At 35.4% G+C, this 14665-nt stretch overlaps 1 protein-coding gene across 1 annotated transcript in view; it reads right to left on the reverse strand.

Moving 5' to 3' along the window:
• Positions 1–14665, reverse strand: part of FOXK2 (forkhead box K2) — a 65337-nt gene that overhangs the window by 24652 nt on the left and 26020 nt on the right. The window contains exons 10-12 of the mRNA XM_044675188.1: positions 8455–8624; positions 6064–6276; positions 5797–5892 (exon numbers count right to left, since the gene is read on the reverse strand). Of these exons, the coding sequence (XP_044531123.1) occupies positions 6166–6276; positions 8455–8624 (281 nt within the window). The 3' untranslated portion in view covers positions 5797–5892; positions 6064–6165. The remainder of the gene's footprint in view (positions 1–5796; positions 5893–6063; positions 6277–8454; positions 8625–14665) is intronic.

Raw genomic sequence — 14665 nt, forward strand, 5'->3', positions numbered from 1 at the left:
AGGAAAGCATTTATTTTGCCATAATTTATTTTTGTTTTTAAAAAAGGAATGGAGGTCAATTTTTTTTTTTGGATGGTGAATTAAAGTTTTCCTATTACTGAATCAGCTCTGCATTCTTAGGAGAACAACTCCAGGCTGTTCATATGCTGTATGATCTTGATATATTGCCATATTTGCTAATATTTTAAATTTTTATTATTCATTAAAGAAATTAAGTTTTCTTTCTCTGTTTTGGCTCCCTATTTTAGGTATCAAGATCATATTTGCATCTTAGAAGGAATGTTTGAACTCCTTTACCTATTTGTCCAAACAGTTTCTGTAGTATTAGAATTTAAAAAAAATGTTTGGCAAAACAAATGAAACAAAGGCACTTAGGAAAATGCCTTGTCATGTACAGATAATATTATACAAATGCTTATTCTTCTAGCCCACTGTTCCCCCACCTCTAAGTTTTATTTGTACATACATTTGATCCTGGGGTTTTTCCCCCTCCTGGCTGGAGTTCATTTATTGCATCTTTATTTTCGTTTTCTAAAGTGTTATTCAAATATTCTATTTACTGCTCTTGTGTAATCTGGGCAGTTTAAATTTTTGCAAATAAGCATGTCAGACTATCAATTTTATTGGCATATTGTTGAACAAAATAGCTCCCAATAATTTCTTCTGGTTGTGAATTCACCTTTTCCCCTTTTGGATACTAGTAATTTGCTTTACCTATTAATTCAGTTTAAAAAAAACAAACCCTTTCAGTTTTGTTAATCTCACATTTAATTTTCAGGATTTCTATTTTGGTATTTCTTAGAGTTTAAAAATTGTTGATTTTCTAGCTTTCTGTTATTGTTATTATTGCTACAAACCCAATTTTTCTACTTTTTCTATTACTGATGAAAGTGTTCAGATTTCAATTTTCCCTGAATTTCCTGAAAATTTTGGTATGTTGTCACATTGTCATCTTTAAGAAAATAGTTGATTACTTGATCCACTCATTCTTTAGGATTAAGTTATTGAGTCTCCATTTCTCTAATGGCCCTTTATTGTAATGTAATTTTTATTGCATTATGGTTGATAAAAGATGCATTTAATATTTTTGCTTTTCTGTGCTTTTGAGGTTTTTATGTCCTAATACATGCTTAATTTTTTGAAGCTGCTATGCATAGCTGAGAAAGTTATATATCCCAGTCCTCCTAGTCAATGTTCTCCATGTCTATTATTACAAACTTTTCTAAAATTCTATTCAAGACTAACTTTTTCTTTTTTATATTTATGTTTTTTAGATCCGAGATGGATGAATTAAATTCCCAATTTGTAGTCTTGCTGTCTATTTCTCTTTCCTATAAGTTATTTAACTTCTTTTAAGAATTTAGATGTAGGGGCAATTTGGGTAGAGATTCTGATAGAGGCACTAGACGTAGAGTTGGGGAGGACCTGGGTTCAAATTTGGCTTCAGATACTATTTCCTAGCTGTATGAACCTAGGTAAGTCATAACCCCAATTGCCCAGTCCTTACTGTTCTTCCGCCTTAGAACTGATCCTAAGACAGAAGGTAGAGTTTAAAAACAAAATGTAGATGCAATGCTAATAGGGTACATATTTGTTGATATTGATATCAATTATAGTTTGTTTGTATGTATTCTGATTTCTTCACTAACTAGCTGTTCCTGTCTCTCTTCCTCTCCTTCAGCCTTCTATTTCCTGAGACACAATAATATTGAAATTAGGCCAATTAATAACTCCATGATGACCTATAAGCGTTCAAGTGAAAAGTCAATTGATATAGCAAATTCATTGTTGTCCTATTTTAAGACAACTGCCCCTCCACCCCATGCTTCAGTCCTGCTCAGTCTGGTGCCATCAATATTGAGGCAAGACTCTCCAGCACGAAAAAGATTACAAATTGTTGAAGGTTGACATGAAAATTTTAATTTATGTACATTTTTTTAGATACAATACTGTTGCACACTTAAAGAGACTACAGTATAGTGTAAATATAACTTATAAGCACTAGGAAAGTAAGATATTTTTGACTTGTCAACACTTGTGTGATCTTGGCTGTGCTTCCTTGGTACTTGAATTCTTTCTTTGTGGTTGCTTGAAATATTTTTTCTTTGACCCAGGAGCTCTAGATTTTGGCTGTGATATGTTTTCAATTTCTACTTTACTTTGAGTTCTAAGAGAGCTTAGCAGTTTTCTTTTAGAATTTCTTAGAACTGGATGTTTCTTTGTCTTTAAGATTTTTTTTCCCATCCCCTCAACAACTTTGCTTGTAGAATTTCAATCCACAGACTGAAGTAATTATCCTTTCTGTAAAAATTTAAAATCTGGATCTAAATCCAGATTTTAAATTAAATTTAAAATCTAGGATGCATGTCAGACTACACTTTCCCTTGGTGATCATAAATGCCAAGATGTTTCCAAATTTCCCATCATTTCTACATTATCAGATATCTTTTCCTTGCTAAGAATTGGATTCCAGTAATTGCTTTAATTTCATCTTCATTGGTGGTATTAAAAAATTCGTTTTTAATTTAAGACTTTTAATTTTTTATAATGGTAATTTTTTCCTTTGTTCTTTTTGAAACTAAAATTAACTAATAGTTTGCCTGATTCTCAATACACTGAGCTACCCAGCTGCCCCCCCGCAGGCTTTGTTTTTGATGTTTAATTGGGGGTTTTAAATTTGTTCTTTTTAGTTTTCTTTTGCAGTTGCATGTCCCATTCATTTGTCTGCCTTTTAGAATCAGATTATTTAGTTTCAGTTGATTTCTGCTTCCAAGGCCCTTTAATGAAAGTAATTTTACTGCATTATGGTTTAATAAAAGTTAATGTCAGGTTCTGTTTCTGGTGTGTGGGGGTGGATCACTTTACCAAGCTTCAGGTTTTTGTACTGCTATTTTCAGAGTTAGTTTTGAGGGAGGCAGGGTGGTGTCTGTTTTTTGGTGTTTCTGAACTGGTCACTGCTCTTCTGGCTTGTATTCTATTCTTTATCTAGAAAGGGCCCCTGCTTTCCTGTGTCTATAAGCCCCAATACACTTCTCCACCCTGGAACCATACTCTGATATGCATATAATTAATGCAAAAGACTCCTGTTACCCTTAATTGCTTTGTGACCTCGATACAACCTCTGAGCTTGCAGGCTCCCAAAACCGCTGCTTTCACTGCACATGTTCCAAGTTAGCCCCCACCTCAGTGGCACAAACATCTCTTCTACTGACCTCCTAAGTTGTCTTGTCTGGAAAAATGTCTAGGCTCTGGGACTCCAGAAATTGATTTGACCTGTTATTTTAAAATTGTTTAAAGGGGAATGCTGCATATCTAGTCCCAACTTGGTATTATTAATAAACTGATAAACGGAATGTTTTTTATAGTCTTGCCTCATTAAAAGTAAAATGAAAATCCAAAAACATTTTAAAATGTTAGAAGTAACCTAGGATAACCCTTTTCCTCCCATTTTATTTTATAGGTCATTTAAACTGAGGTCATGGAAGATGAAATGACTTGTTCAAAGTAACAGAGAGAATGAGAGCAGACTAGAGGCAAGTTCTGATACTTGCACAATACTGCTTCTAAAAGGAAAAGTAATGGAAAGATTGCATTGATTTTAGTTATACCAGAAGTTTTGTATGTCATAGTCACTTATTAAGACTGTAAGCTCCATGAAGGGAGGGTCCATGTTTTATTTAAACTTTTTATCCTTCCTAGCACCTAGTGTGACGTTTTCAGCCTACTTTTAGTTTATATGCTGAAAATAATATAGATTCTTTCATAGCAGACTCTTCTCCTCAGGGCAACCACTAAATGTCCTTTCATCTTCACAAATAATAATAAATATTACTATTTATGTTCAAAACAACAAATATGTTCAAAATAATAAAGTAGTATCCCTGAAGGGAAGGAGACATTGCCAGGACAACTAAACTCACATCTTTCTTTGCTAGAGCTCTAATTGTCTGAAACTTTAGTATTTATGTTTTTTGTAGAGTCCTAGGCCAAGTAATCATCCCACTTTGCCATGATTACAGAGAGTTTTGCTGTTGGTTTTAATTTTTCTGTATGTTAAATGTATGACAAAAAGTGTGTGTGTGTGTGGGGGGGGGGGGCTAAGGAGGAAGATGGCAGACCACCTGCTTCAGAACACCACTATCTACTTTCACTGGCAACCAAAGGAAAAAGGTAAGCTGTTTCCCACTTATATCACCAGTGATATTATTATGGTCTACTTTATTGTTATTGATATAAACATGAGCACAGATAGGAGTCCATCTTATGATGAAAGTAATAAATAACATTAATTTCAGGCTTAGAAAAATGAGTGGGGTACAGCAAGTTTTATAAAGTAGCAGTGCAACCTTTTAAGACAAAGCAACAAACAGATAAAATGTCTAACCTCAAATTATTTCAAGGGTTCCTTTTAATATCCTTAAGCTTGATACTAACCCACATTCATAACTAAAGCATAGTAATTCCTTTTCCTCCTCCAACCTCTCTATTACTGTTGGCTCACTGAGTAAGCATCTTCCTTCAAATAAAACCATTAGGATTATCACATATAATTTACTAGGCAATATTACATATAGCAATCCATGAAAAGTTAAGTTGAAGAGGATTCTGAGCTGAATCAGTAAAAGGAATAATTACTTACTCTGATAAATAAAGTACTATACATGTAACCACATTAATGATCAAAAGGTTTTTTCTTAACTATTTTTCCATCTAACTTGCACAATCTTTTGTCACCATATAAGGTCATGAATTGACCAAGGACAAGGAAATATCAGTAAGATAACGACTGTTAAGCCCCAAATCCATATTAGCTTTGACAGCCAAAAAAACCAAAAACAAACCAACAAAAAATGATAAAAGAATCCTAGATACAAACAAACATACCTGGAAAAAAGATTTAGAAGCAATTAATAGGGCTAAGTATTTGGGTAACAATGAAAAAATTATTTGTAAATATCTTATCCTTGAATCCTGCAACATTGAATAACTTCATCTGTTTATTTAAAAAAAATTCAGATAATTGCTTTGACAAACATTAGTCTTTGCCCTGTAACTTTTTCTATAATTCTGACAAGGCAGCCAAGTATAGCTGAACAATTACTACCATACCTTAGTTATACACTGTGGATCTGAACCACTTTAGGAATACAAAGTTCACTTTTGAAAACATGGGTGTAGTGGGGCAGCAAGGTGGTTCAGTGGATAAAGAGCCAGGCTTAGACACAGGAGGTCCTGGGTTCAAATGTGGCCTCTGATACTGCCTTGCTGTGTACCCTAGGAAAGTCATTTAACCCCAATTACCACTCTTCTGGCTTGGAACTGTTACATAGTTTCAATTCTTAGACTGAAGGTAAGGGTTGAAAGAAAAAAAATTAAAGACAATTTCAGTGCATATATGTAGAAAACTTTTTAAGCATAAGTTGACTAATATAAATTGTACATCATCATGGTCAAATTAGTAATTAGCTCTGGCTGATTGAAATCATGTCACAAGGATTCAATCTCGCATAAAAGAACTGAACTTGCACAGTAGAAACTTGAGAGTTGTGAGTTAAGGCTAAAAGCTTCCTAGTAATTTTTTTTTTCACTGCCCAAACTGTAATATTCAGAAATGAGTACAAAACCTTTGTGTTCTTCTCCCCTCTTCCACCTAAATAGGATTTACTATCTTTAGCCTCTGTGCTCACCAAAACTACAACAACTCATGCTGAGACTGAAATGGCAAAATGTGTCACCTGCTATCCCTGATTCCTTAGGCTTTAGCAATAAGAGAAACAGGTAACTCAAATATCTTACTTTGGGTTCAATTTGTTAGCGTATTCTTAAAGAGTCTTCATTCAAGCAAAGCTGTCAGGATAAATGCAGAGATGTATAAATCCAGCTCATGGGTCTCTGTTAGGAAGATGTGGATATGGATGAGAAGATGGCATAGCTACAAATCGCAGTATGCTTTAGAAATATATTTTCAGTGCCATGTAGGTTTCAAGTGATTAAAATCTTTCTAAGATGATATTAGCCAATTATGACCCTAAGCAGACTGATTCCTCTTTCAAATTTACCTACCTAGAGATTCCAAATTCTGGTGTTTCACAGGATGGCTCCATCTGCCTTCATTTTTGATATGAGTAAATAGGTATTTGGTTCCACCAGTGCTTAAGTGCAATGCTACAGATACTGTCCTTTTTTCCGGAATGATATATTGATGTGGTTGGGCTCCACATATGGACTCAGCTGTGGTAAGTCCACATTAAGAAGATTATTCTTCAAACTGTAAACCTTAAGGGTGAAAAAAGATAAAATAAATAAAAAATGGACCACTATACCAGTGTTATTCCACAAAGTGCTTTGAAGAGGCAGAATACTACACTAAAGTGTACAAACAAATCTAAGCCTTTCCTAGCTTTTGGTTAACATATATTTCTGCTTGTTACACAAAAAAGCCTCATTCATATGCTGAATTTCATTTTTATTATTATTGTTTTTATAAATTCAGCTACTATGCAGTACTTTTTCATAATTTTTAATATGTATGTCTGTAGTAACATTGTGACAGCCCCATACTCTGGATTGACATGATACTTAAGTACAGATTTATCATATTTGGTCTTCAGGTAAATAATGAGTTTCCAAAACTGCCTAAATATACCATTCTGAGCTGTTTTAGTCCATCAGGAAAATACAGGGTTTCCCCCACTCTTTTTAAAAAAAAGTAATTAAATATTGAAGTAACTACATTTAAATAGATAATGTTATGATGATTACAGAAACAACTCAACAAATTCAAAATTAAGGCCAGAGTCTCATCTTCTGCTCCCATAGTAACCAACTCTAAGGCACCAACTGCCAAGAGATTCATGAACTTTTTCCTTTTGGAAGGCATGTGGGCTGAGGTATGATAATTCAACCTTCTTTCTCATTCTCCCATCTTCCCTTTCTTTCCCCAAATAATCAAATCTTTTAGGGAAGAAAAATCAGCCTTAGTTTTGAATTCAAAATGGAAAGATATATTGGAATCTCCTGCTGCAAATTAGAGAATTAGCAAGATATTTTAAATGCTCAACTATAGAACACATTTTAAAAATATATATAAAAAGGAATCCCTTTATTATAAGGTAGCGTCTGCTCAAAAACCACAGCAGCTACTTTTAATGGAGATACCAATAGGAGGACATAGGACATTTGGTAATTAAGGACGATTAAAATATTAACAGTTTTATTGACATACTGGTCAGATTAATTCCTCCTAATGCTGAATATTTAAGCTTAAAAATATTGAATATACCTCTAACAAGATCTTTTCTTTAAAAGGACTTGTGAGAAAAGATTGTATCTTTTTTTTCCCTAAATGAAGCAGAATAGTTCTGTCATTTTAAACATACACAGATACTAAGTGAGACTTATTTTACTTAGACTGGAAAAATATGCCAGGAACAATCAAAGTCAACACAAAGTCAACAAACAGCCAAAGGTCGCAAAAAAAAAAAAAATGGTTAAGTGCAGCTCTGGTCAAAATCATAATAGTTCTTTACACAGTTAATGGCTCACTTACACTGGAATTTCTAATCTGTTACATGCAAACCCAAAGAAGCATTTGATCATTACACATTTTGATAAAATTGGATTAAATTTATCAGGCAACTGCTAAAATATAAAAAAATTTGCAGATGTAATAAAGTAGCTTCATCTGAACATTAACAGGACAGATATAAGGAAATCATTCCATCAATTTAAAAAAAAAACACATTTTTTTGTGTTGCATGTGTTTTATAACCAAACTAAATTTTACATGAAAAGTATTGTGATTCCAAAGTTTCCATAGTTTAAAATGGAGTGATTTGAAATGTCAAAAGACCCCATTATTTTTCAAAGAAATGAAAGTACACTTCAAAAATTCCACATGTGAACAACAAAATACTGCATATCTACCAACAAACTGCACTGGCTAGGTAATTATGAAAGGCTAGCTGCCAAGATGGAGGAAATGGCTCCTTGCCTCTGTTCCCTTTAAGGAATATACAATCATTTAAAACAGTTTACACTAAGCGCTTATCATGCTGTCATTACACTGAGATACTCAGTCCTTAAAATAATCAAGTGTTTTCATCTTTTATTATTTAAATTTAAAAGCTGCAGCTCTCCCCAACTCTGCAGCACCAGAGATTGTTCAGTAGGGAGGGGCTGTCACAGCCTTTAGAACAAGATATCTGTCTTTAGTTTGATTTTTGTTTTTAAATCACTGAGTTTTAAGGCCACCTGTGTTTTCATTTTTGTTTTTCAGTGCTGAATATTGAAGTCTGATCACAGGGCCCCGTATACCCACTGAGTGAGAATGTGTTCCAACATTTTAGGTATTAAGTTAAATGTCTCCTTTTGGCACCACAGAGTTGATTAAAAAACTTTTTTAAATATGAAAAGAAATCAAAGATTTTAGTTTTGGATGCTTTTTTCCCTCACTCCTGAAGATGGTGTATCCACATTCACAGCGATGACTATGCTTTCACCATCTTCTGTTTTGATACGTTTCAGTTCTGGCTGCTCTGACTGGTCACCATTCTGACGTTTGGTTGGCAGTGAGGCTGATGCTGATGCATGGGTTGCCAACATGTGTAAAGGACTTGCAGCAGCTGCAGAGAGATTAATGAGTCAGAATAATCACACATCCCTAAATAATCAATTCTTTTTATCATTTGCCTAGCTAGGGAAACCATTACTTATAACATCATTACCTTATAAACTACCTCAAATGAAAGGAAGATATCTATCAAATGAAAGGCCAGAAATGATTATGTAGGCCATATAAAACACTATCCCAGGGCAGCAAGGTGGCAGCAAGCTCCTGAGAGCCCAGACTAGAGTCAGGAGGTCCTCGATTCAAATGTAGCCTCAGATACTTCCTAGCTGTGTGACCTCTGGGCAAGTCATTTAACCCTAGCCCTTACTTCTCTTCTGCCTTAGAACCAATATGTAACATTGGTTCTAAGGCAGAAGGTAAGGGTTTAAATATTATAAATATAGTAAGTACTATATTTGTACATATTTAATATATTTATGTATGTAAGTAATAATATAAATAAGCATAAAGTGTCCCCTGCTTCTTTCTGAAGAACCGCCATATGTTCTAGTGCCCATATGGAATAAAGCACTCATCAGAATTTAAGATACAAGGACAAGAAAGATTTAGAAATGAATACAGGGTATATATGAGTTGATTTTCAAAAAATTAACTGGCTTTTTCCTCAGCTATAAAACACAAACTACTTCAAATTATATGCCATTTTGGCATATCAACAAGGCTAATGAGCAAATGTTTAGGCAGGGATGTGAGATGGAAGGTAAGGGTCTTCCTCCAGCAAATAAACATGCTACAGGTGTACTCTGCAGCAAGGATGTTTCCTTAAAAGATTAACACAATGAACAATGAAATGTAGCAGAAGCCATGTAAACAAGGCTATGAAGGTTATCTCTGATGTTAACCCTTAATAAGTGCCCACTGAATAAGATGATGATTTTTATGTGGCAGGATACATTTCAGGCACAAACTAAAGTCCCTCAACAGGGGGTAAAAGTATAGATCTGCAGATACAGTTTGTAGGTATTAGGGAGAGGAATCATAGAATCTAGAGCTAAGAAAGAATCTGAAAAGCCATTGGATCCAACTTCCATTTTGCAGAAGAGGCCAGTCTCAGAGACATAACTTAAACTCAGATCTTTCATAAGGCCAGTGCTCCATCCACTATGGCAGACTGCCTATCTTGTAGGAGCTAGTTAAGAAAATGGAAAGTCAGAAAGTAAATGTAGACCTCTGAATCATTAAATTATTTCCTCTTAATTCTAGTTATTGCTGTAAGAAACTATTACCCAGAAAACTACTTATATTAACATGGGTTTATCAAAACACTTGTGTCTAATTTATCATGCGAGTTTATTAATTAACTTTGGTCTACTTAGACCAAAGTTCAGGCCTGGAGGATAGAATGAAGCTCTGTGACTTTGTAACTTGATTCTTCTGTCATTTAAAATGCAGACCCTGCTACTCGCCACCCCATCTTATAATCCTTTAATTTATTATATGCAGAAAACTGGCCTTTTAAAAGATACCACCTATGGATAAAAAGTTCACATTTTTCAGAGCTTGTATTTCATCTCAACTTTTACTATTCAAACTTTTTACTATTCAAAATTTTATTATCAAAAGTTCAGAGTCAAAAGGGACCGAGGTTATCTAATCTAACCTTTACCTGAAGCATGAAAGTAATGGTCTTTTCTCAGACTTTTTGACCACTGTTGAGCATGTTTTTTTCTCTGGGATTTCCTCACAATGCTCCTGAAACCTACACCAGACCTAGGCTCCTTTGCTAGAACACCTTTTCCCCCCCCTCAACATTCTTTCTTGTCTCATGCATTTAATTATAATGTATATGCAGATCACTCTTATACCTATCAACCCCTAGTGTCTCCTGAAATCTAGTAACCATCAGATGACTGAACATTCTGACCTGGATATCTCATAGGTACCTCAGATGCAATATGTTCAAAACTTGTTTTTCCACCCAAACCCAACCCTCTTTCAGACATCCCTCTTTTTAATGAGGTCACCACAATCTTTCTTATTATCCAGGCTTAGTGTCATCATTAATTCCTTATCCCACACACCTAATCATTTGCCAAATTCTGTCCCTTCTGTCCTACAGCATCTCTCCCTTATCCCTTCCTTTCCACTCACACATACCCTTCTAGTTTAGGGATTATCACTTCTTGCCTATATTGTTTTTACTCCTTTCCTATTGCAACAGCTGCCTAATTGATCTTCCTGTCTTAAGTCTCTCATTCAGTCTTCCTAAAGTTATCTGATTATGTCATACCCTACTCAGTAATACCTAGTGGTCTTTATTATCTCCATGATCAAATGTAAACCATTCATATTTGACAATGAAATCTCTGAAAAAGACTGCCCCCTTTCTATTCTGAATACATATTAGTTCTCACTATACATTATAGGCAAACTTGGCTTTGCCATTATTCACACACATCATGTTATCTCTCCTGTCTCATGCCTTTGGGTAAGTTATGGAATGCCTGGAATACACTCATCTCCGCCTCTTAGAATTCTGACTAGAATCTTAGAACTTAAGACTCAACTCAAGCACCACCTTATTTCCTGGTACCCTCAAGTGCTAGTACAGTGATGGCAAACCTTTTAGACAGAGTGTGGGCCCTGCCCCCCTGGCCCCTCTTACCCCACACAGGGAAGGAGAAAGTGCTCCCATTGGACTGCTAGGCAGAGTGGTGAGGGATGTGAATAAATGTTGGGCACAATGGAGGGGGGAAAGGGAGCAGGCTCCACCCAAGTCCCTCAGGGACACAGTGCTCTGCTGTGCCATCTCTGGCACCCGTGCCATAGGTTCACCATCACTGTGCTAATACTAGTCTTCTGTCCCAGTAATATATACCTGTTTTGTATATACTTTATATAAATACTGTTTCCCCTTATTAGAATGTAATCTTGAGGGCAGAGATTGTTTCACTATTGTTTTTTATCCCTAGAACCTAGCACAATGTCCACTGTATAGTAAATGCTTAATAAATACGTTCTGAGACACATAGATAATGATCCTACATAGCAGACTGAAAGTCATAAGATAACCAGAAGGGAATGGTAGTGTGAAAAGCCAGATAAGAGAGCACCCAGGAAGAGGAAAGTAGTCAATTATATTAATTGTAACAGAGAGATCAAAAAGGATGAGAACTAAAAAAAAGCTGCTGAGTTAAGCAACTAGATTGTTAATGATTTTGGAGAGCAGTTTCAGTCAAATGATGGGCTCAAGAATCAGATTACAAGACTCTGAAAAGTGAGTTTTCTTGTAAAAGGCTATAAAAAAGGAGGATGATAACCTCCATTCTTTGGTCCTAAGGCTTTTCCAAACATGAATAAAACTATATATCTACTATGCCAACACTGTTAGGTGCTATGTTATTCAAGTTATGTTAAATAGGTCATGTCAAACAAAACATTTAAGTGCCTACTATATATAGGGCATTGTATGAAGGACTCAGGATATGAAGATGAAAAATGAGAATATCCTTGTTCTTAAGAAGTGTTTACTTCTATGACACATGTTAAAACCAGTGGAAATACGCATCAGCCATGGGGGAGGGGGGGAGACTCGGGTGGTGAAGGGGAAAGTAAGAGCATGAATTATGTAACCATGTTAACTTTTCTAAAAAATAAATATTAATTTTTAAATTAAAATTGTTCATTTCTAGATGGAAAAGGAAATAGGCGAAACAGGGAAATATTTAACAAATAAAAATACAATAAAATGTGGATAATGTTATCTATGTGGTTTTAAAAAATCGACCTGTTTCTATTTGAGTTTTGATACCACTGAATGAACCAATGTTTAGAATAATACTTAAACTGATTACTAACATGACAGGGTTTATTATATGCAATAATAATGTTTCCTTGATAACTCATAGTCTTAGCCCTTTTTCTTCCCAAAGATCTCCCACAGAGGGGTGGAGCCAAGATGGTAGCTTAGTAGCAGTGAAAGCCTAAAACCGCTCTGAATATCCTTCCAAACTGATCTTTAAAAAGCACTTCAAAAGGATAGGAGCCAAAGCAGGGGGTTGTCTCATGAAATATAATGTGAAAGGTAGATAGATTTTCACGATAAAAGGGGGAACTAGATGCAAAACTGCACACAGAAAAGTGCAGGCTGCCCATCCTGCCCACCTACTGCGCCAGACTCAGAAGTAGGGTATAGGCAACTTTAGGATCCCAGGTCAAGGGCTACACCAACAAAAGAGCACCAAAGACCCACTCCTTGAAGTCCCAGACCCTGGCAATGAGGTTCAAAACTTTGGGAGCCATAAGTTAAGACAGAAATAGCCAGCAACTTGCAGATTTTCCAGTCCCCTGGTGGGAAAATGAGCAAAGAGCACCAACGATCTCCCCCAGCTGGAGCCCTGGATTGGGGGAAGAGTCTATTCTAAAGTGCCTAAATAAAAAATAGTAGATATGAAGCAATACAATTAGAAGACAGGTATACAACACATACCATACTATCATGATAAAGGAGGGAAGTAATCATCTAACCTTTATCATGATAGTGGTATGTGTAGTCATTTGTTGATTCCATTGATGAAATGTAATAAAACCAGATCCCAGATCAAGTGGGAGATAGGGGGAAGAAGTGTAAAAGAGAGATGATATAATGTCTGAAAAGGAATATAATCATGAAGAGCTAGGAAAACCCAGGAGTTAAACTGTATATTGAACATATTAAACCAGATATTGAATCCTTCAACCCCTACACTCTGGCCTTGCATTATTGTATTGTATAGCTGATAAGCCTGAACCTTGGAGCTTCTTCTACCCCTTGAATTTTTTGACTGTGATTAGGCTACCTAATTAAAATCTTCTATATGACTGACCTAGCAGGCACAGACCTACCTCCATAAGACAATAAGGCTTTAGAACTTCAATAAAAATGTATGCCAAATAATACAGCAATCAATTATCTACTTATTGGATGGACTAGTCTCTGTTTCATATAATAGCCCTACTTCTCCAACAAGATTATAAATTATTTTCAAGGCTTCATCATAGCTCCTGTGTTTGAAATGCAGTAGATGCAAAATAAATACTTGAATGAACTTCTGACCCATAAGTGGAACACCAACAGAATATGCCTTGTGTCCATTTAACATCAATTAACATCAGAAAATATTAAGATTCAAGTTTGCATTTGATTTCTGCTTTTGCAGAGTTTAAAATTTATAGTTGTATAAGAAGTAAAACCAAAAATACCACTTTCTCTACCATCTATTTTTATAGACTTCTCAATACCATAAAATGATTAAGGGTCTAGCATTTATTAAATAAATCTGAATGCTCCATGAAGGTTAGTGACATCATAAGCTTACTCTGGAGTGACATGGTGATGGCTGAATCAGAGTGGCTCTGGGCTGGGATGCCAACAAGAAAGAAGAGAAGCTTTAGTGGTCCCAAAACAAGTTGACAAAAGCCTGTTTAGACTATAGAGCTAGCTCTAGGACCAAGAACTTGTTGGTATAATGGTGCGATGAAAAACACTGGAAGGATTTAGCTACAAATACATGTAAAGCAAAGGCCACAGGAGACTCAAAGATGACTCCTGTTTAATGTTGAGGAGGCAGATAATATGTATAATAATAATGTATGCGTTGAAAGTGACTAGGTGACAAGATAACAGCCTTTACTAATGTAATAGTGAACTAACTAAAGTAAGTAAACTGTTGGAAATGCCCAATAGAAATAGAAAAAAACCAGGTCATGGTTAAGGGCAGATTGTCTGAAATAGTAACTTGGGGGGAAGGAAAGAGTATAAATAAGACAAGGCTACAAAGTTATGGTTGTCCCTAATTGTGCGGAGCCTAAATACAAAATAAAATAAGAATTTGATTTTAGAAGGAAAAGAAAAATTAGGGGAGAGCATAAAAAAGCCTGGTTTGGCAAGTGGTGTGAAGGATATGGAGAGGGAGAGTATCTCTAGGTAATTATTAAAATAGTCTTGCAGGCCTATATGAGGGTAGCATTGAAGAGAGAAAATAGATATGATTAGTAATTGAGAAGGCTTCTAGGATCTAGTGACTAAGTGGACTAAGGTGGAGAGGGAAGTCT

Source organism: Gracilinanus agilis, chromosome 4 (genome assembly GCF_016433145.1).
Source record: "Gracilinanus agilis isolate LMUSP501 chromosome 4, AgileGrace, whole genome shotgun sequence".
In the NCBI taxonomy this organism is placed as follows: Eukaryota; Metazoa; Chordata; class Mammalia; order Didelphimorphia; family Didelphidae; genus Gracilinanus; species Gracilinanus agilis.